The 18,522-nt window shown below is 45.0% G+C and overlaps 3 protein-coding genes across 5 annotated transcripts in view; 1 reads left to right on the forward strand and 2 right to left on the reverse strand.

Annotated features, from left to right (window-relative positions):
• The first annotated feature begins 233 nt into the window (after positions 1-233).
• On the forward strand, positions 234-6,003 carry IFT20 (intraflagellar transport 20). Of its 2 annotated transcripts, none has more exons than XM_069873835.1 (4): positions 234-381; positions 2,277-2,362; positions 3,734-3,837; positions 5,238-6,003. In XM_069873835.1, the coding sequence occupies exons 1-4, from the start codon at positions 255-257 to the stop codon at positions 5,278-5,280; spliced, it is 360 nt and encodes a 119-aa protein (XP_069729936.1). In that variant the 5' UTR covers positions 234-254; the 3' UTR covers positions 5,281-6,003. The 2 variants fall into 2 exon arrangements, with proteins under 2 accessions (XP_069729936.1, XP_069729935.1); XM_069873834.1 differs by lacking the exon at positions 5,238-6,003 and adding an exon at positions 4,257-4,695.
• Positions 5,902-8,853, reverse strand: TMEM97 (transmembrane protein 97). Its single transcript, XM_069873833.1, has 3 exons — positions 8,724-8,853; positions 6,656-6,804; positions 5,902-6,149 (listed from the first exon to the last, which is right to left on the reverse strand). Exons 1-3 carry the CDS (start codon positions 8,841-8,843, stop codon positions 5,903-5,905), a joined length of 516 nt encoding a protein of 171 aa, XP_069729934.1. The 5' UTR covers positions 8,844-8,853; the 3' UTR covers position 5,902.
• Positions 8,854-11,221: 2,368 nt separating this feature from the next.
• The window catches only part of NLK (nemo like kinase), a 62,246-nt gene continuing 54,945 nt past the window's right edge, over positions 11,222-18,522 (reverse strand). The window contains exons 9-12 of one of the 2 annotated variants that reach the window (XM_069873772.1): positions 16,083-16,169; positions 14,159-14,357; positions 13,476-13,569; positions 11,222-12,948 (exon numbers count right to left, since the gene is read on the reverse strand). In XM_069873772.1, coding sequence (XP_069729873.1) covers positions 12,894-12,948; positions 13,476-13,569; positions 14,159-14,357; positions 16,083-16,169 — 435 coding nt within the window. In that variant the 3' untranslated portion in view covers positions 11,222-12,893. Of the gene's footprint in view, positions 12,949-13,469; positions 13,570-14,158; positions 14,358-16,082; positions 16,170-18,522 lie in introns of both variants that reach the window. The other variant, XM_069873773.1, reaches the window with a different exon arrangement.

An 18,522-nucleotide genomic window follows, 5' to 3' on the forward strand; every position in this document is an offset into this window, starting at 1 on the left:
CGCTGCCAGGACTACATCTCCCGGCATGCCCCGCGGCGCCGGGTCTGTGTGTGATACCGTGCCCTACCGGTACTAGATCTCCCGGCATGCCCCGCGGCCCAGTGTCTGCGTCTTACAACGTGTCCCGCGAAAGGACTACACGTCCCGGCATGCCCCGCGGCCCCGGCTCCGCGGCTTAGACCGTGCGCTGCCTGGACTACAGCTCCCGTGGTGCCCCGCGGCGGCCGGCAGGCGGGAGGCCGCGGCCCCGGGCGATGGCGCAGGCGGCGCTGGGCGCGGCGGGGCTGCACCTGGACGAGCTGAACAAACTGCGGGTGTTGGAGCCGAGCGTGGGGCAGCAGACGGTCCAGCTGCACGAGGAGTGCCGGGACTTCCTGGACAGTGAGTCCCGGGGCTGAGGGGAGGGAGAGGAGAAGGAGGAGGAGGAGGAGGCCGGGGGTGCAGGGCCCCCTCACAGCCGGCCTGGTAGCCTGGAACATCCTGTGTATGAATTTTCCCGGAAACCTTACGTATATTCTGTTACTTTCCATGGACAAATGGAACTTCATTGAATCACCAGGTTGGAAAGGACCCACCGGGTCGTCGAGTCCGACCATTCCCATCAATCACTAAACCACGTCCCTCAGCGCCTCATCCACCCGTCCCTTAAACCCCTCCAGGGAAGGTGACTCAACCCCCTCCCTGGGCAGCCTCTGCCACTGCCCAATGACCCTTTCTGTGAAGAATTTTTTCCTAGTGTCGAGCCTGAACCTCCCCTGGTGGAGCTTGAGGCCATTGCCTCTCGTCCTGTCCCCTGTCCCTTGGGAGAAGAGGCCAGCACCCTCCTCTCCACAACCTCCTTTCAGGTAGTTGGAGAGAGCAATGAGGTCTCCCCTCAGCCTCCTCTTCTCCAGGCTAAACACCCCCAGCTCTCTCAGCCGTTCCTCATAAGGCCTGTTCTCCAGCCCCCTCACCAGCTTCGTTTCTCTTCTCTGGACTCGTTCCAGAGCCTCAACATCCTTCGTGTGGTGAGGGGCATCTTCACAACAGTCAAAACTCTTGCTAATTCAGAGCAGGCTCCAGCTCAGCCTGACCTTGCGTTTGAGGGAGGGAGATGAAGGAAGGAATAAATCATTACATTAAGGGAATGATTTAGCTTAAGCAATAATAATAAGAACTATTATAAAAAGAGGAAGCTGAGGGGAAACCTTGTTGCTCTGTGCAGCTCCTGAAAAGGACATTGGAGCAAGGTGGGTGCTGGGCTCTTCTAAGTATCAAGGGCCAGGATGAGAGGAAGCGGCCTCAAGTTGTGCCAGGGGAGGTTTAGATAGGGTATTAGGATAAACTCCTTCACCAAAAGGGTTCCTGGGCATTGGAATGGCTGCCCAGGGCAGTGGTGGAGTCGCCATCCCTGGAGGGATTTAAAAAACGGGCAGCGAGGTGCTCAGGAATCAGTAGTGCTCAGGGACAGTTGGACTCGATGATCTCAAAGGTCTTTTCCAATCAAATCAAATCTTGAATCAAATCTTGGCCAGCTTGCAGTTAGAAATAATGTGATCGTAACAGGAGTTTAGCTTGTTTACTAGTTGAAACAAGGAACAAATCAAGTATTGAAAGGACAGTCCCTGCAGCAGGAACAAAGGACAGACCCGAGGAAGGAGATAAGATTAAGACCATCAGAGGCTTCTGAAGACACAAAGAAACTGTGATGTGCATACAAGAGTGGGCGATAAACTATAAGCTCCCAGAAAAACAATGGATGTGTAACATGCTTCTGGGAATCTATATGGATATGTATGTTTAACCAGTATAGAAGTCATGCAACCAGTCTCAGTAGTTGGACATATTAGGTGGATTACCCCATGTGTACCCCAGTGCTGTTTATTAAAAGAATACCTGCTTAATAATCAAATTTGCAGTGATTATTGAGTTTGGCATCAGAAACTGCAAACAGAGGTGATTGCAGAAGAAATCTCTGTTCGGCACAGATCACCCTGCACACAAGACGTTATCATCCCCCAGGAATGAACAGTGTCTGAAAATGCACTGTTTGAAAGAAAACATGCTGTCAGAGAGGCATTCTGTCTAATTTTCAAAAAGATACAATTGCTTAGATGAAACTTACCTCTACTTTAGCTTAAATCAAAAATACTCCACTTTTTGTAACAGTAACTACTTCTTGTATCGCTTGCATGGTCCTGCATACAGTACACTCTAAAAACCACAGCACGTGGTGGAAGTGTTGGTCTGCAGAGATGTTTCGAGTCTTAAACTTGGTATTTTTTTTTTCTTTGCAGAAATAGCAGAGTTTCAAAAAACTGTGGGTAGCTTAATCGAACTTGTTGATCAACTGGCAAAAGCTGCTGAGAGTGAGAAGATGAAGGTAATGAAGCCATTAGTGACTGGCTCGCTGTGTTCTGCTCTGTGCTTGGAAACCAGATCTCTCCCTCCCTCCTCCCACAGCACAAGTCTCTCTTTCTGTCAGGCTCATGCAGGCAGTTCTGTGGTACTAACGTCTGTCTGTCTGTCCACAATATGAAAATGTGGTGCTTTGTAGTTAATATCAACACCTAGAGGGCATTTTTTGGCACACTCAGTGCATCCTATGACTTTTCATAGAATCACAGAATAACCAGTTTGGAAGAGACCCACCGGATCATCGAGTCCAACCATTCCTATCAAACACTAAACCATGTCCCTCAGCACCTCGTCCACCCGTCCCTTAAACCCCTCCAGGGAAGGTGACTCAACCCCCTCCCTGGGCAGCCTCTGCCACTGCCCAATGACCCTTTCTGTGAAAATTTTTTTCCTAATGTCCAGCCTAAACCTCCCCTGGCGGAGCTTGAGGCCATTCCCTCTTGTCCTGTCCCCTGTCACTTGGGAGAAGAGCCCAGCTCCCTCCTCTCCACAACCTCCTTTCAGGTAGTTGTAGAGAGCAATGAGGTCTCCCCTCAGCCTCCTCTTCTCCAGGCTAAACACCCCCAGCTCTCTCAGCCGCTCCTCATAAGGCCTGATCTCCAGCCCCGTCACCAGCTTCGTTGCTCTTCTCTGGACTCGCTCCAGAGCCTCAACATCCTTCTTGTGGTGAGGGGCCCAGAACTGAACACAGGATTCGAGGAGCGGCCTCACCAGTGCCGAGTACAGAGGGAGAATAACGCTGTTTCTGATCCAAGCCAAGATGCCATTGCCCTTTTGTATTTAACAGTATTTAACAGTGCTGCTGCTTATCTGATATTACAGGTAAACAGAAGCTGAATGTTTTAATCACTCCTGCTTGGAAAGCTTTGTCCTCAAGTGGTGTGAGAGGCTATGGGAGGAGGGAGGCTTTCCAAGGACCAGATCAGGCAACAGCTCCGCAACTACCTGTGGGACACTGTGTGACACCCAGTGCTGTGGGGCTTTTCCATGTTAGTGTGAAAATGGAAATTAATGTTTAGCTCAATTGTAGGTAATTACTTTTTGCTTTATTTGTTTTGGGGAAAAAAATTGTAACTGGAGCGTGTTGCTCTGTAGGACCAGACCCCAGCGCTCAGTTTGTGTTTCCAGAGAAGTCAGTGACTTTTGTTCCTTGAGTTTGAGGGAAATCTCAAATACTGCATCTGCCTGTTCCACCAACCATTCCGTATTCTGATGTTACCCTCGTCTGTTATTAACATGGCTTAGACACTGCAAAATCAACCTTCAAGCAGTGAAAGGGGTTAGAAAAAATGAAAACCCCAACACAACTGCATCTCTGACCATCCTGTTTTGACAGGCTATTGGTGCACGGAATTTGCTCAAGTCCATAGCAAAGCAGAGAGAAGCTCAGGAACAGCAACTTCAGGCATTAATAGCTGAGAAAAAGGTGCAGCTGGAAAGGTAAGGTTTCTGTTCAGTATTTTTGGGGCACTGTGGGGCTGGAAAGGGGATCTCTGTGCCTGGCTGTGGGACGCTGCCAAGCTTGTGCTCAGTCTGCCTGTAGCAAGGGCGTCTCCTGCACCAAGCGCACAAGGAACTGTGCGGAGCCCCTGGAATTAACGTATGCCCTGGTTGCTTCTCACCTCCAACAACTCTGTGCCCAAACCAACAGAGATGGTGCGAAATTGGACAGCTGAAGGAAATAATAAAGCTGTAAAGCGGTGCCACGTGGTGCAGGCACTTCAGAACCGCGTAGTTGAGCTTGTGCAGTGCTGCTTCGTGGGTGACTTGCCCGCAGTCCAGGATTCCTTCCCCACAGAGCAGCGAGCGCTGAACCAGCCTGCCCAGCACAGCTGCTCAGCCTGGTTTTCTTCTTCCAGGTATCGAATAGAGTACGAGACGCTGTGCAAAACTGAAGCGGACCAGAACGAATTCATTGACCAATTCATCTTTCAGAAATAGAGGATTTTAAGATAAAACCAAACTAACTTGGAAACCTGACCATTCCAGATGCTCGAGTGTTTCAAAAATATGCAACTTTTCACTGTGTGCAAATGAAGAGATGGTTTGTACCAATGGAGGTATCTTTTAATTCAGTGTGACTTATGCTAAATGTGGCAATAAGGAGGGCTTTCCAACAGACGTAAAGACTGTTCTGTCCTTGATTTTATAAAGCTTTATACAGTCAGTAGTTCTAATTCAAATTATAGTTGAATTGATGCTACTGTTGCAATGTTCTATCTCTTGCTTTTTCAACGGTACACTCTTTGAAAGAAATCAGGGAATAAATTATTTTCAGACATCCTGGATACAGCAGAATTGGTTGCTTCTACTCTGTTATTTTTGACCTTAAGAGTTAACAACTCCCTGCCTGGTCCTTGTGCTTTTCCTGCCTGTAGTGTCTGTAAAGACACAATAAATGGGCAGCAGTGACTTTTGCCTATAGTGACCGGGGTTATTTTTCCATAAAGTGAAGAAAAGAAACCAAGCCTCCTGCTGAAGTGCAAACAGATCCATTTGCTGTAGATCGTTAAGCAACCGAATACAGCATTGATGGCCTTTTCAGAGCCAGAGAGAGGTTATATTTTATGGCAGTGAAGTCCTGAAATACATGGGCAGTGCCTGTGATCTCACACAGGTCTTCAGGGTCTTGCAGATCAGATGGAGAACTCAAACTCAACCACACAAGCCCAGAGTTTCTGTCTGCAGTATTTTATGGCCAGGAACCTAAACATCCAGTGTGTGTTTAGTGTGCGAACTATCTATGATCACATGGGCATTTGAAGTTCCTTTTTATTAAGTCATTCCCTTAAGAAGATTAAGTGCAGTTTAATGCATTTCATTATTTATTTCCATACTAGGAGTGATTTCATGGAAGAGAGAAATGGACAAATTCTTGTTTAGGACTCCTAACTACCTCACAATCCTCTAGGAAGTACGCCTCACTGTCACACAGTGCAAGCCTTAAAATCTGGATTTTGGCACGTTTAGCCCTGATCAGACATTTAGAATTAATCAAAATCAAAGCAGAGCAAAGGAAGGTGAAAATTTAAAGGAAGGTGTGACAAATTTAAGTATTATTAGATGATCTGAAATGCTTCAAACTCACAGCTTTGCAACCTGTGTGTAATCAGCTAGGGATTTTGAAGAATAGGTGCTTGGAAGACAAATTTAGTTAAAAGGTTTTCTCAGTCATCTTGGAAAAGGGGAACTTGAAAGAAAAGCATCAGCTGTAGCTCCCCCCATCACACAGTTCCACATGGAATGGTCAGAGTTAATTTTCCCGCTACAGAGTTGCTGGCAGTGGTAGAGGAAGGAGGTCCCGTCACCCCGGAGTGCCGGCATCTGCCAAAGCTGTTTCTGAAGGAGAAGCTTCTCCCTGCAAAGAAAGCTTTAAACTCAAACCCATTCCAATTGTTCTTGCCGGACACGGGTGCTCTGGAGGTGGCTGCTGCAGCCAGGAAGGCGAGGCGGGTGTTTGTCCTAGAGGACTGGGTCAGCACCAAAGCCAGCAGGAGTGCTGCGCTCACTTCCTTTTCCTCTTCTCCACGTGGCTGTAGTGGGGGTGGCAGAGCATGGTATAGAGGATCAGCAGGGGCATCAGCAAGTAGGGCATGTAGATGGACAGCAGGGCCAGGCGCTCACGCAGTGTCTGAGGTCCCAAGTCCTCCGACTTTGAGAAGTCGTGGAACAGGATATGCGCAAGGATGGGAACCAAGGTTGTAGCAACATGGGTGGAGTAGATGATGGCAGGAGTCCTTATCCATTTGCAGCTACCTGTACCGAAGCCAAAAGGACACAATTCCAGTATTCTGAAACATGCAGAGGCTTTTATATCAACAGAACATTAACTGCTCGCTCTCTGATGGGATGGGCTATAAGTCACATCACATAGGTAGCAGAAAAAAAACAGGTATAAGTAGCAACCTCAGAAACCGATCTGCCTTTCTGGAAATATAGAAGGGCGGTGTGAAAGTTTTAAAAGTAAGAATGTGGGTACACAGGTTTCACTATCGACTCGGAAGCCTGCCAGATGTCAAACATTGATGCTGGTGCCACATAAGTGGCTGCAGTGGCAAAGAGCCCATGGTCAGGGGTTTGGTTTCCAACAGGCCTTGTTCTGTGCCGCATTCTCAGATAAAACTTGCCGTGCAAACAGCACAGGGCTCTGCTCCACTTGGTACGTCCCTATAATCACTTAAGGCTGGTAAATACATTTGTGCCGCTGTATAGGAAGCAGAAATGCTGTGCAGGACATGTTCTGACCCTTGTTTCACACCAACCTTTCAAGAAGGCGTATGCTGCGATGGGGAAGAACGGCATTTGTAGGAAGGCTTCGCAGTATATGAACGCCTTGAACCACTCGGGGGGCTGGAGCATCATGGGGTCTCTGAAGGCGGCTGCGTATCCCTGCAACAACTCGGTCAGCTGCAGGAAAAGAACAGAACACAGACTAATAAATACACCGAATGGCAGCTGCAACAGGGGAAACTGCAACCCTCATCTGGCTCTCGGGTGAAGCCGTTATTTGCAGCAGGAAAATGAGCAGACCCCGTCTTGGTACATGATGCTTGGCAATGCAATTCCACTATAATGGGGACTCCATTTCTGAAGTCCTTGAAGCAAAGAACCCTTCCCGTTACGCGCATATTAACTCCACACAATGGGCAGTTTTAGAATTACTACAGCATTAAATACAAGAGCTTTCAAAAAAATATTCTTGAAATCATTTCCTACCAGGAAAAACCTAAACGACAAGGGCAGATCTGCCCTTGACATTGGCAGACTTCAAAGAACTCCTGCATTTTCCTCTTCCTGACCCTCCTGTTGCCAGCTGAGGTGGCTCAAGGTCCTGAACACTGCAGGGGCTTGCAGTGTCCATCCAGGAGGTGGGATCCCAGCCAGGCTTCCCTGGGGCCTCCTTTGGTCTGGGAGCACGCCCTTGGATCACCAATTCCTGGCTGGCAGCTGCTCTGGTAGCTAAATATAAGAATTTTGGCTGAGCAAGTTGCAATTAGTTTCCATGACAGAAATGTAAATTCCAACATGGCTTTAAGGTGGACTTTGAACAGAAAGATAGATATTGATATTTGCTAGTTAACTATTAATTAAAAACGGTTTCTATAGTGGAGCAATTCTACAGGCAATTAATCAACTGTAAAGCATGGATAGGAATTGACACTGATCTCATCCTGATGATGAGCGCTGAACTGATTATTTGCTGTCTAACTGTTACGTTAATTGACTTTTATCATCTTTATCGTCTTCTGTAAGTTTATTCCAACCCAGTAAAACTGAGATTTTTACTGGCACGTGGTGCAAGCATGCCTGCTCCTGCGGAGGGACAATCCCCTGTTGTGTTTTCAGCAGGAGCATGGGCACGAGCTGGGGTCCAAGGGTGCCAGCGGCCACATCCCCATCCCGGGACGGGCTGGGCACCAGCAGTGCCTCTGCACTGCCAGGGTGGGCAGCAGGGAAGCTCCCGCAGCAGCTGGGGTCCCAGTGCCCGCTCGATCTCCTCTCCCTGCAGATGTGCAGGTTCTGGACTGGGGCAGTGACCGGTCACCCCGGCACGGCCAGCGGGGGACACTCCCATGGGGCTGTCACCAGTCACTGGGGCTGAACGATCCCATGGATTGTCCTGCGTGAAGAAATGACTTGAACAGAAACGTAACTTGCTGTGTTGTAGAATCCAAGAATCATTAAGGTTAGAAATGATCTCTGAGATCATCCAGTCCAACAGCACCAGCCTGCTAAACCATGTACTGAATCATGGAATCACTAGTTTGGAAAGGACCCACTGGATCATCGAGTCCAACCATTCCCATCAATCACTAAACCATGTCCCTCAGCACCTCGTCCACCCGTCCCTTAAACCCCTCCAGGGACAGTGACTCAACCCCCTCCCTGGGCAGCCTCTGCCAGTGCCCAATGACCCTTTCTGTGAAAATTTTTTTCCTAATGTCCAGCCTGAACCTCCCCTGGTGGAGCTTGAGGCCATTCCCTCTCGCCCTGTCCCCTGTCACTTGGGGAAACCATCACCCGTCTCCCCACAACCTCCTTTCACGGAGAGAGCGATGAGGTGTCCCCTCAGCCTCCTCCTCTCCCGACTGAACAGCCCCGGCTCCTCAGCCGCTCCCATAACCGCTGCCCCTTCCCCTCCTCCGGACTCGCTCCAGCCCCTCGCCGCCTTTCCCGAAGGGCCCGGAGCTGCCAGGCCCGGAGGCGCCGATCCCCTCCCGGCTCCAGGCCGGGTCCCCGTCCCCGGGCGGTTCCGCAGCCCCAGGCCCGCGGGCAGCACCCCCCGGGCCCGCCCCGCTCCCCCTCCTCCCCTCGCCCCGACTCACGGCGGGCGGGCAGAGGCCGGCGGGCAGCAGCGGCTGCAGGTCGATCAGCAGCGTGATGGGGATGTGCGAGAGGAAATACAGCGCGAAGAGCCGCTCCCGCCAGCGCGGAGCCGCCGCCATCGCCCGCGCCGCCACGCACCGAGCCCGCCCAGAGCCGCGGGCCCCGCCCGCCCCGGGGCTGAAGCGGCTGCAGGAGAGCCGGGGGGGGCTGTTCATAAAGGGCTGGAGCGATAGGACGAGGGACAACGGGGATAAACTGGAGAGGGGCAGATTTAGACTGGACATAAGGAGGAATTTCTTCACCATGAGAGCGGTGAGGCCCTGGCCCGGGCTGCCAGGGAGGCGGTGGCGGCCCCGTCCCTCAAGGCCGGGCTGGATGGGGCTCGCACGCCCTGACCCGGTGGGAGGCGGCCCTGCCCAGGGCGGGGGTGGAACTAAGTGATCTTTCAGGTCCCTTCCGACCCACACTGTTCTATGATTCTATGTAAACAAGTGTTACAAGGAGCGGCTGAGGGAGCTGGGGGTGTTTAGCCTGGAGAAAAGGAGGCTGAGGGGAGACCTTGTCACTCTCTGCAACCCCCTTTCAGGGAGGTGGTCTGTTCTCCTGGTGAGAGGACAAGGGAGAAGGGCCTCAAGCTGCTTCAGGGGAAGTTTAGATCAGACATTAAGAAAATCTTCTTCACAGAAAGTGTCACTGGGCACTGGCAGAGGCTGCCCAGGGAGGGGGTTGAGTCACCATCCCTGGAGGGGTTTAAAGAGCAGGTAGATGGGGTACTCGGGGACAAGATTTAGAAGCAGAAGTGTATGGTTGGAGTCAGTGATCTCTAAGGTCTCTTCCAACCTAATGAATCTATGATTCTATTTCACCGCACACCAGGAAATGGATTTTGTCAACTTACATTTCCAGAGCCGATCTTGTTTCATTCCTCTGCATCGCACTCAGGACACACACAGAGGTCAGATCTTCCAACGCCTGGATGGTCCTTTGACTTTGCAAATGGTTCTGAAGTTTTCTTTGCCCTCCTGGTGCTTCTGTGCTCTTCTCAAGGCGCAATTAATATGAGATGCAGAATCTGTATTCAGAGGGCTTAAAGCTTATGATTACAATCTGTAATTCATTTGACATTAATATCAACAAAGCCTAAAACTGATTAAGATGCAACTGTGAAACGGGCAAGCCAGACTTGAACCTCAATGGAGAGACAGCACAGCTCTCTCGATGACCTCACGTTTAGACCACTCCAAATGTAAACGCGCGTGTGTCCACTTCAGAAACGGAACTGTCTTTGTTGAAGACAGCCCTCCAGAGATCCGACTTTCACTGTAATTGATTCACATTAAACGTGTAAAATGCAGTCAAGTCTACAGAAAATAGGACTATAATTGGTTTTTATCTTTGCACACACAATTTTAGTCACCGCACAGTGCTGTGCCTGCAGTCGTTTGGACACCCTGAAAGGCAGTTGTCCGAAACATTTATTTCTTCTAATGTTTATGAATGAGATTAACCCATGGACTTCTAGCAATGAGCTCCAAATCATACACCGATGCACAACGTAGGCTTTGTCAGTTGAGTCATTATCTGCTCACAGCCTAACAAAGCAAGGAGATCCAAACAGCAAGCTGCCCATTGGTGCTGCATTCTCAAACTGAAGGAGAATCCTGTGACAGATAGAGTAAAAATGACTCTGAATTAACAGCAGCTACTTGAGGGACAGAGAACCATGAAACTGTAATGACAGCACCAACACCAGTTCTAAAACATGTTAAAATTTAGCTTGTAGCAGCATAAAGACTTTTAGGAAGCGGCTTGAAGAAGCAGCAGAGACCCAAGGTACAAACGGGATCTGTAGCAGCCCTGGGGAGAGAGGACGTGCCGAGGAGGTGTGCGTAGCGGTTCATTCCTGGCGAGGTCCGGAGGCCTGAGCTGTACAGCTCCATTCGCCTGATCTTGAAAATGTGCACACCCATAAACCACGAACATCATCAGCCACGTTATGCAACCCCCACTGCATGCTGGACTCTGCATTAGGACAGCAGAAAATCATGAAAGCGTAAGTGCTGAAAAAAATAACACGAACTTGGCAAATTTAGTAAAATCCATACTTGAGTGAATGTCTGTCAGGCTCCCAATAAAGTGCCAGCCAACTGCTTGTTCTGATTTAACCAGCAAGTTCTGCCTTTATCCAGGACCAAGCTCAAAGAGTAAATGAATATTTTCATAGAATCAAAGAACAGTTTGGGTTGGAAGGGACCTTAAAGATCATCCAGTTCCAACCCCCCTGCGGTGGGCGGGGAATTTTGTTTAAGAATTCTCATCTATGTGCATATATAGGTGTGTGTGTGTGCACGTGTGTGTAAAAATCAAAACCATGCCCAAACCAAGATGTTATAAAGTCTTTTTACTTGCATTCTTTTAGACAGTACTTAATCAAGATTGTAACAACTTGTTCTTAAATAAAGGTGGGAGATCAGACAGGAAACGAAGATAACACAGCTTCTTTTTCAAATGTCACATTTAATGTTTTCACCACTGTACTTCAAATCTACATTTTACAAAGTGACCAGCAAGTGTGCCACATTAACTGACCAACCTCTGAGATTTTACCTTTCATACCAGTGTCTTCTTGGGCTCTTTTAATTAAACACGTTCTCATTCAAGTGAATTGAAATGCTTCCGTTGGTTTTATTCTCAGGAGCCTCATAAAAAACAAAGATATTGCACCATCTTTGTTCAGTTATTCAATGTTTGTCTCTTTCACAGCAAATAATTACTTCATTGAAGTTAAAACTTCCAAACATAAGTTACTAATAGTCTCCAATTTCAGCTCAGATCACTCTTGTTGAAAATACTCTGCTAAATACAGATAACTTACAATAACTTTAACAGTTAATTGTCCATAACAAACACCACGGTTTTCTCCAGACCAATGCTCAAATTTTAAGACCACCCTTCAGTATTTCTTTGTACAGGTGAAAAACAGTCTTCGATTTTCTAGTCTTGTTTTAAATATAAAAGTTGGAAGGGACATTCAAGTTTCAAGTCTCCACACTGAACTTAAAAAAAAAAAAAAATCATGTGGAGGTAAACAAACCAAGTTGTATAACTCCAGGAGGTAGAGGCCTTCAATTTGTGTTCATATATACATATGCACAGAATTCAGTGTTCCAACAGAAAAAAGAATTAGCCAAAAAGTAATAAAAGTTATTTACTACTGTGACATTTCAAGACTTCCACAGCTTCGCCTAAGGACACAACACAATTAACAGAATTCCCTATGTGCTTTTTTTTTTTCCTTTTCTATTTTTTTTCTCTCTCAACTGTCCAGTGCAGGAAAAAGTTCTCACAAAATTTCACAGACCTAAAATGTGCAAGCTAGTTTCTCTCTATACAGCAATGATGTCAGGGATCTCTGAAATTAGCCCATAAATGGAATTATTTACACACATAGAAGATGCATGCTGGGGGGTTTTATGTAAGAAAGAGCAGAAAAACTTCTAATAAAAATAGATTAAATATATATATATATTTATACTGGGTAAGGAAACAGAAGTTTAGTCTCTCCTAGTCACAAACTCATTCTCTCTACTCACAACATTTGATTTTAGAACAGCACACATCACCATCACAGCTCTAGTGAGAAGCTATTTATAGGATTTGATCATCAGGTGCCATGGCCACTTACTGTGGTCACGGTCATCTGACGTGACTTCATGATTGGTCGCAGTCAAGTTTTCTGTATTCCTTAGTTTTAGAAAACCCAAAATCTTCAGGAATGGCTCAATATCAAAATGTACGTCTATCCGTTTGTACAATCTCACTTCAATAAAAAAAAAACAAACAAGGAAAAAAGAAAAGAAAACAAGAAAAAAACCTCCCCAAATTTGGTTCAATTCTGTTTGTTCTGAGCTGAGCCATCACAGCTGCACTAGAATTCATAAAACACGTGCAACTCTGGGTAAAATATTTTCTTCTAAAAGCACAACCACTTTACAAGATTAAAAGTCTAGTACATTTCTAAATATTATTCATATTGTACAAGTAGTGGTTGTTAATTTAAAACTTCATTAGTAAAATTACAGTACAAGCATGATTAACCTCCAGAATTACAAATCCCAGACTCCAGTGGAAAGCTACATTACATCTTCAGTAGTATATTGTCATCCACTTCATTCCCAAACCAGTGGAGATGGTGGCATCTCAGATGGTTGAGCAACTGTGGAACTAGAATGCAGGCGATACAGAAAATCAGTGTTCATTTGCAAGAGCTCATAGACAAGAACGTTAACGCTCAACTGGTAAACAAACACTGGAAGGAAAATAAAAAACCCCACCAAGCCCAAACCAAATTACCCCAAACACCCCCGGACCAACAGTTAATGCTGTGGACAACAAACGTTTTGCTATACTTGCTCTACTTATTTCCTTAACGATTCTTCATCTATCAGTCATTAATTTTAGTGCTTTTACAGTGCAATTCTACAATCAGAATTCAATCTGTCAATTCCCAATTTTAATCTGACTTCTGCATTTTATGCAAAAATATTACTTGAAATTTTACTTAAATTCTAGAATAATTCCTAAAAGTATTTTTAAAAACAACCACACATGTCCTTAAGGTATTTTTTTGTAGAAGTTATCTGTGGCCTCTCCTGCTCTCAGAAACTTAAAACACAAAAACATTTTGGATGTGTGAATTCTGAACTACTAATAAATGTGAATTAATATCAGATGTGATTACATACAGTTACCTAATAAAGCTCTTAAAAGCAGCAGACTGAGGGTTGATGCAGAGAGGCACTCTGTTTCCTTTCTGCTGTTCCAAAATGAACTGATGAATTATTTCTGTACATAGGAGAAAAATAAAAAACACCACACCATTAACACTTTTCGCTTCAGTAAAATGCAAGGCAGGAAAATACAGCTTCCTTAGTAAAATACATTTTAGTAAGGATAAAAGAACTCTAGCTTTCTTAAATCTAATTTGAAGTCATACCTCATAGCACAAATTCACACCGAACTCTTATATGCTCACTGAAAGAAACGTGTGTAAAATAGAATCCCATTTACCACTCTAATCCTGAAATGATGATCACCAGTTATTGATTAAATACTTTCCTCCTCGGCACGATCCTTCAGCAAGAGAGCGGTGTGGGGAGCACCAACATCAGGGAAGAATGTTTTAAAAGCTTTGAATTCAACAGACTCTGCGTATCAGCTAACACATGTGACACCTAACTATGTCAGAACATCTACAAGCAATTCTGTTCTTTTAGTAAAAAGAAATTCTTTCCAGTATTTACTATAGAAAAATGCCTCTCCTCCCAGAAAAGCCCAAGTTAGTAAATGAATGCCAACGGCACGGCCAAACTACGCACTACGAAAGGATGGAGCAGGAAGATGAATGTAGATGCAAAGGTTAACTACTACTCACCTTTAACCTGCCGAACAGAACTGAGGTTCTTTTCAAAAGTGTCATCAAATTTGGGATTAGTGATGGGTTCAAAATCACTAGTATAAACTCTTCCAGTCGATGTGGAAAAACAACATTTACACATACAAGTGTGGTATCGCAACCGCCCTTCATCAAGATATGGGTGAGCTAAGGCATCCTTAGCGGATATTCTTTTGGACTGAAATATTGCATTTAAAGGAAAAAAAAGGGAAAGAGTTAGGATAATTTCAGTCTAAAACAGTCTAAAGAATACTGACTCATCAATTCATTCTAAATTGTTCTATAAAAGTCAGATCACGCTAAACGATTAGTTCAAGTCAGAAAATGTTTTACATCTGCAGATGCTGCCACTAGAGGGAAGGTTTTACTCACAAATGAGCGTTGTTGCTAGGATGACATTGACCTTTCCGTACTACAGCTAATGACAGAAAATGCTGCTAATGTGATTTTAAAGAAATATATTTTTTCCATAAGTACTTTCTTCAGATACTCTTAAAATTATGACTGCTACAATAAATTAAAATAAGCCCAAAGACCATGATGTTAGCAAATACTGCATTTTGTAGGTCCATACCTTGTAAAACATTTTAACGTGTCCTTAAGAACATATGTAAAGTGAAAAACAGATCCAAGCACCACTGCTAACAGAATCATTCAGGAGGTGGCTTCTGAAGTTCTGAGAAATACTTTTCCACATCAAATTTCAGAAAACAAGTGGTGAAGGAAATGCAGGGAAGAAGGTGTTCAGACAATGATGTAAATTACAGAGTAAGACTTTTTTATGGACAACTCAAAGTTCTCAGTCTCACAGTGTCCAACACCATCCTGCTAAAAAGGGAGAATACTACCTGCTTCTAAAGAACTGCAGGCACAAGAGCTACTGCAAATGCTCACCGTAGTGAGATCTGTTGTTATAGGTGAATTAAAAAAACCCAAGACCATGCACAAACTAACAGAGGAGTTATTTGCTCAAAGCTATGGAGCAAAGGAAGTGACAAAGCCTGAAGTACAACCCAACCGTCCCAATTCCCAGGGCATTTTTAGGATGAAATTAAAATCACCTGTTCTAAAGGATTGTCCTGATGCCCTAAAAAAACCAAAACCTACATTTATTTAAATGTGCTTTGGGGATAACGGTGTTCTGAGTGTTGAGGGGAGTTAGAAAGGAAAATCTTAAGTTTGTTCACATGGAAGCTCTGATTTAACACATTTATGTTTTTGTTCAGTAAAGAGATCTTCAGGTTTAAAAAAGAAAACCAAAAGGTACTGCCTTCTAAATACTTCTATCATTTGTGAGTTTCCTCCTTTGCAGTTCAGTCTGTTTGTTCGTTTTTCACTTGAAATGCTAGGGATTCTCCTGTAAAGATTCAATAACCAAGATCCTTGATTCAGGTATTGGATTTTCTAGTGACAATTTTATACAGCAAGCCCAAGAGATGAAATCCAAAATCCACAGCAGCACATTTCTATTAAAAAATAGATGCTCGGTTTAAAAAAAAAGACCCTGTTATGTGACTGTGTGGATGCAGAAGGGATTTTTTTTGTGTGTTGCAAGACCACGAGCACCCACGCGTCTCTAATTAGAACTGCATCAAAGTATCTGGTGTTCTGCTACCTACACCTAGCCAGGAAAAGATAGCATGATTCACGAACACCCTCATCTTTCCCACTCTGTCATAGCTCGCTTCAAAAGACCACTAGCTTTTAAATGCGAAACCCCCATTCCAGGGGGAAATTAATTATAAGATGATAATTTAATGTCTTTTACAGATCCAAAAGTACTGAATTGCAATGGAGAAGAAACCAGTGAATGCAATTCTTTAGTTAAAATATTCATTTAAGCAACAGACAACAGAAACTGTTACAACAGAACACATAAGAAATTATTTTAAATCACACTTACTGGATCAAATACCAACATTCTGCAAAGGAGATGAACTGCTTCATGTGTAGCTTGACTGGAAAGCGTATATAGGACAGGAAGGGATGGCTGTAGGGGAAACAGGAGAAAGAAAAGTACAGATAATTGTCCTGTCAGATCCATCAGCAAGAAAACACTGTTACAGCACGCATTATTTTATAGTTATCAAGGACAAACTTCTGGCTGAAAAGGACATGCCCTGCCTAATGCTTTCCAACAAGGCTTTAATCACTATTACAACACTCAGCAATTGTAACAGAGATCTAATTGATTATTTGTTTCCTTAGTTCAGATGTAATCCCTGGACAAACCTATATTTTATTTATTTATTTTTCTGTATAGACACGACTTTAAGCTGTAGCTGCTCAGCGGTTTGATTAACCACATCATTTCCAGTGTTTCATTTTTGTGATCTCAATCACTGCCAAACTATGGATTATTTTGCTTTTCCTTACCCAGGCAATCCATATCTAACTGACAGTGACATCCTGTACAATTAAAACGACCTTCAGGCATACAGCACTTTACACAGAGATAAATAGGCCAGCTCCCAGGGCTTGTTGGACTGGGGGAGGGGGATAAGGCATTCCTGGGGCACAAACCATGGGGGAAAAACACAGGAGCAGCCCAGCCGCTGCCAGTACCAACAATACTGTTAATCATACAATAGTTTGGGTTGGAAGGGACCTTAAAGATCATCCAGTTCCAACCCCTCACAGGGACACCTCCCACTAGATCAGGCTGCCCAAGGTCCATCCATCCTGTCCTTGAACACCTCCAGGGATGGGGCAGCCACAGCTTTCCTGGGCAACCCGTTCCAGTGCCTCATCGCTCTCATCGTGAAGAAATTCCTCCTTATGTCTAGCCTAAATCTGCCCCTCTCCAGTTTATATTAATGCTACATGCCATTCATTTGAAATCATTAGCTGCGTCCTAGACTCTCTGGAATTAGCTTCAAAGACATATTTCTTTAAAATCACAATAATGTCACCTTCCAAAATCAAGCAAAATATTTTCCTGCTTAATTGACATTATTCCTATTCCCATTCCACTTCAAGAACAGTGGTAGAAGACTCACTGTAAAGTGCTGCAAAACAAGTGAGCAGCCACTTCTCTAAAGGGAAAGGGGGAAAGAAAGAGTGAGTTGGGGAAACTGAGTTTTGATTCTCACACTGAGAAAAAAGCAAACCCACAAACCTATTGAAAAAAGAAACCAAAAGCCCCATCTGAATTAAAAACAACCCCACAGACATCAGGACAGGCACTAATGAAAGAAAATTCCTACTATGGAGCGTGGCACTGCTGAGTTGGACTTGATGATCCGATGGGTCTTTTCCAACCTGGTGATTCTATGATTCTTCATATTTATTTTCTTCCTTTTTTTTTTTTTTTAATGGAATAAACCAGCACATCCATGTGCAGCCACATAAACACACACCTTGGTATTCTTCCCATGAAAATTCAACCGGCGTCCCGATTAGCCAGTGAATGCAGGTGTGGGGAAGAGCCATTAGGACAGGAAGAATGATAGCGAGTGCTTTACCAGCACCTGTGATTAATTACTACTGCGATATGGGAAGAACGTACTCGCCAGCTGACAGAAACAACTAAAACATTCTGCGTAAAATATAACAAATCAATTGAAAGCTAAGCTAGTGTATTTATGGGACAAATCACTGGCAAACTTAGACATTATATTGCATTTACTCAGATCCACAGGAATTCCAGAGCTGCTTTTACTCTCCACAGACTTTCAGCTGGTACGCAATGCTAATATTTGCCAGGCAACTGTGGCTTCTACCTGATCAGCAAAGCAAATGAATCTAAGTTAATGAGTTGCTGTAAATTTGTCAGTATATATAAAAACTACCCCTCCACGGCGACATCACTCTAAGCGGAGCCTGAGCTACCAAATACAGCACTCGGCACTCCTCAGCCTTAGTTTCTAAGTGCAGCCTATAGAACATAAAGCTATGATCCTTGGTAACTTCATGTGATCTTTCCAGTCAGTAAGCACCTTCTACACAAAGAAGCAGGGCCATCCAAACACTGTGATTAAATTGGTTTCATCCATACACTGGGTCAGAAAGAATATGATTACATTTCTTACTTATGGAAGCTGTTGCATCCAATATAAATGAGGGATGCACTGTTTTTCACAGAATCATAGAATCACCAGGTTGGAAGAGACCCACCGGATCATCGAGTCCAACCATTCCTATCAAACACTAAACCATGCCCCTTAGCACCTCGTCCACCCGTGCCTTAAACCCCTCCAGGGAAGGTGAACCAACCCCCTCCCTGGGCAGCCTGTTCCAGTGCCCACTGACCCTTTCCGTGAAAAATTTTTTCCTAATGTCCAGCCTAAATCTCCCCTGGTGGAGCTTGAGGCCATTCCCTCTTGTCCTGTCCCCTGTCACTT

The sequence above is a fragment of the Phaenicophaeus curvirostris genome, chromosome 21, assembly GCF_032191515.1.
Source record: "Phaenicophaeus curvirostris isolate KB17595 chromosome 21, BPBGC_Pcur_1.0, whole genome shotgun sequence".
Classification (NCBI taxonomy): domain Eukaryota; kingdom Metazoa; phylum Chordata; class Aves; order Cuculiformes; family Cuculidae; genus Phaenicophaeus; species Phaenicophaeus curvirostris.

What these genes read in the sequence shown, in the direction of transcription:
- IFT20 (XM_069873834.1), top strand. Translation starts at nt 255, where the DNA reads ATGGCGCAGGCGGCGCTGGGCGCGGCGGGGCTGCACCTGGACGAGCTG. An exon ending in GTGCCGGGACTTCCTGGACA is followed by an intron (nt 382 to 2,276) that starts GTGAGTCCCGGG and finishes TTTTCTTTGCAG; the next exon opens with AAATAGCAGAGTTTCAAAAA. An exon ending in CTGAGAGTGAGAAGATGAAG is followed by an intron (nt 2,363 to 3,733) that starts GTAATGAAGCCA and finishes CTGTTTTGACAG; the next exon opens with GCTATTGGTGCACGGAATTT.
- TMEM97 (XM_069873833.1), bottom strand. Translation starts at nt 8,843, where the DNA reads ATGGCGGCGGCTCCGCGCTGGCGGGAGCGGCTCTTCGCGCTGTATTTC. An exon ending in CCGGCCTCTGCCCGCCCGCC is followed by an intron (nt 6,805 to 8,723) that starts GTGAGTCGGGGC and finishes CTTTTCCTGCAG; the next exon opens with CTGACCGAGTTGTTGCAGGG. An exon ending in TACGCCTTCTTGAAAGGTTG is followed by an intron (nt 6,150 to 6,655) that starts GTGTGAAACAAG and finishes CGGTACAGGTAG; the next exon opens with CTGCAAATGGATAAGGACTC.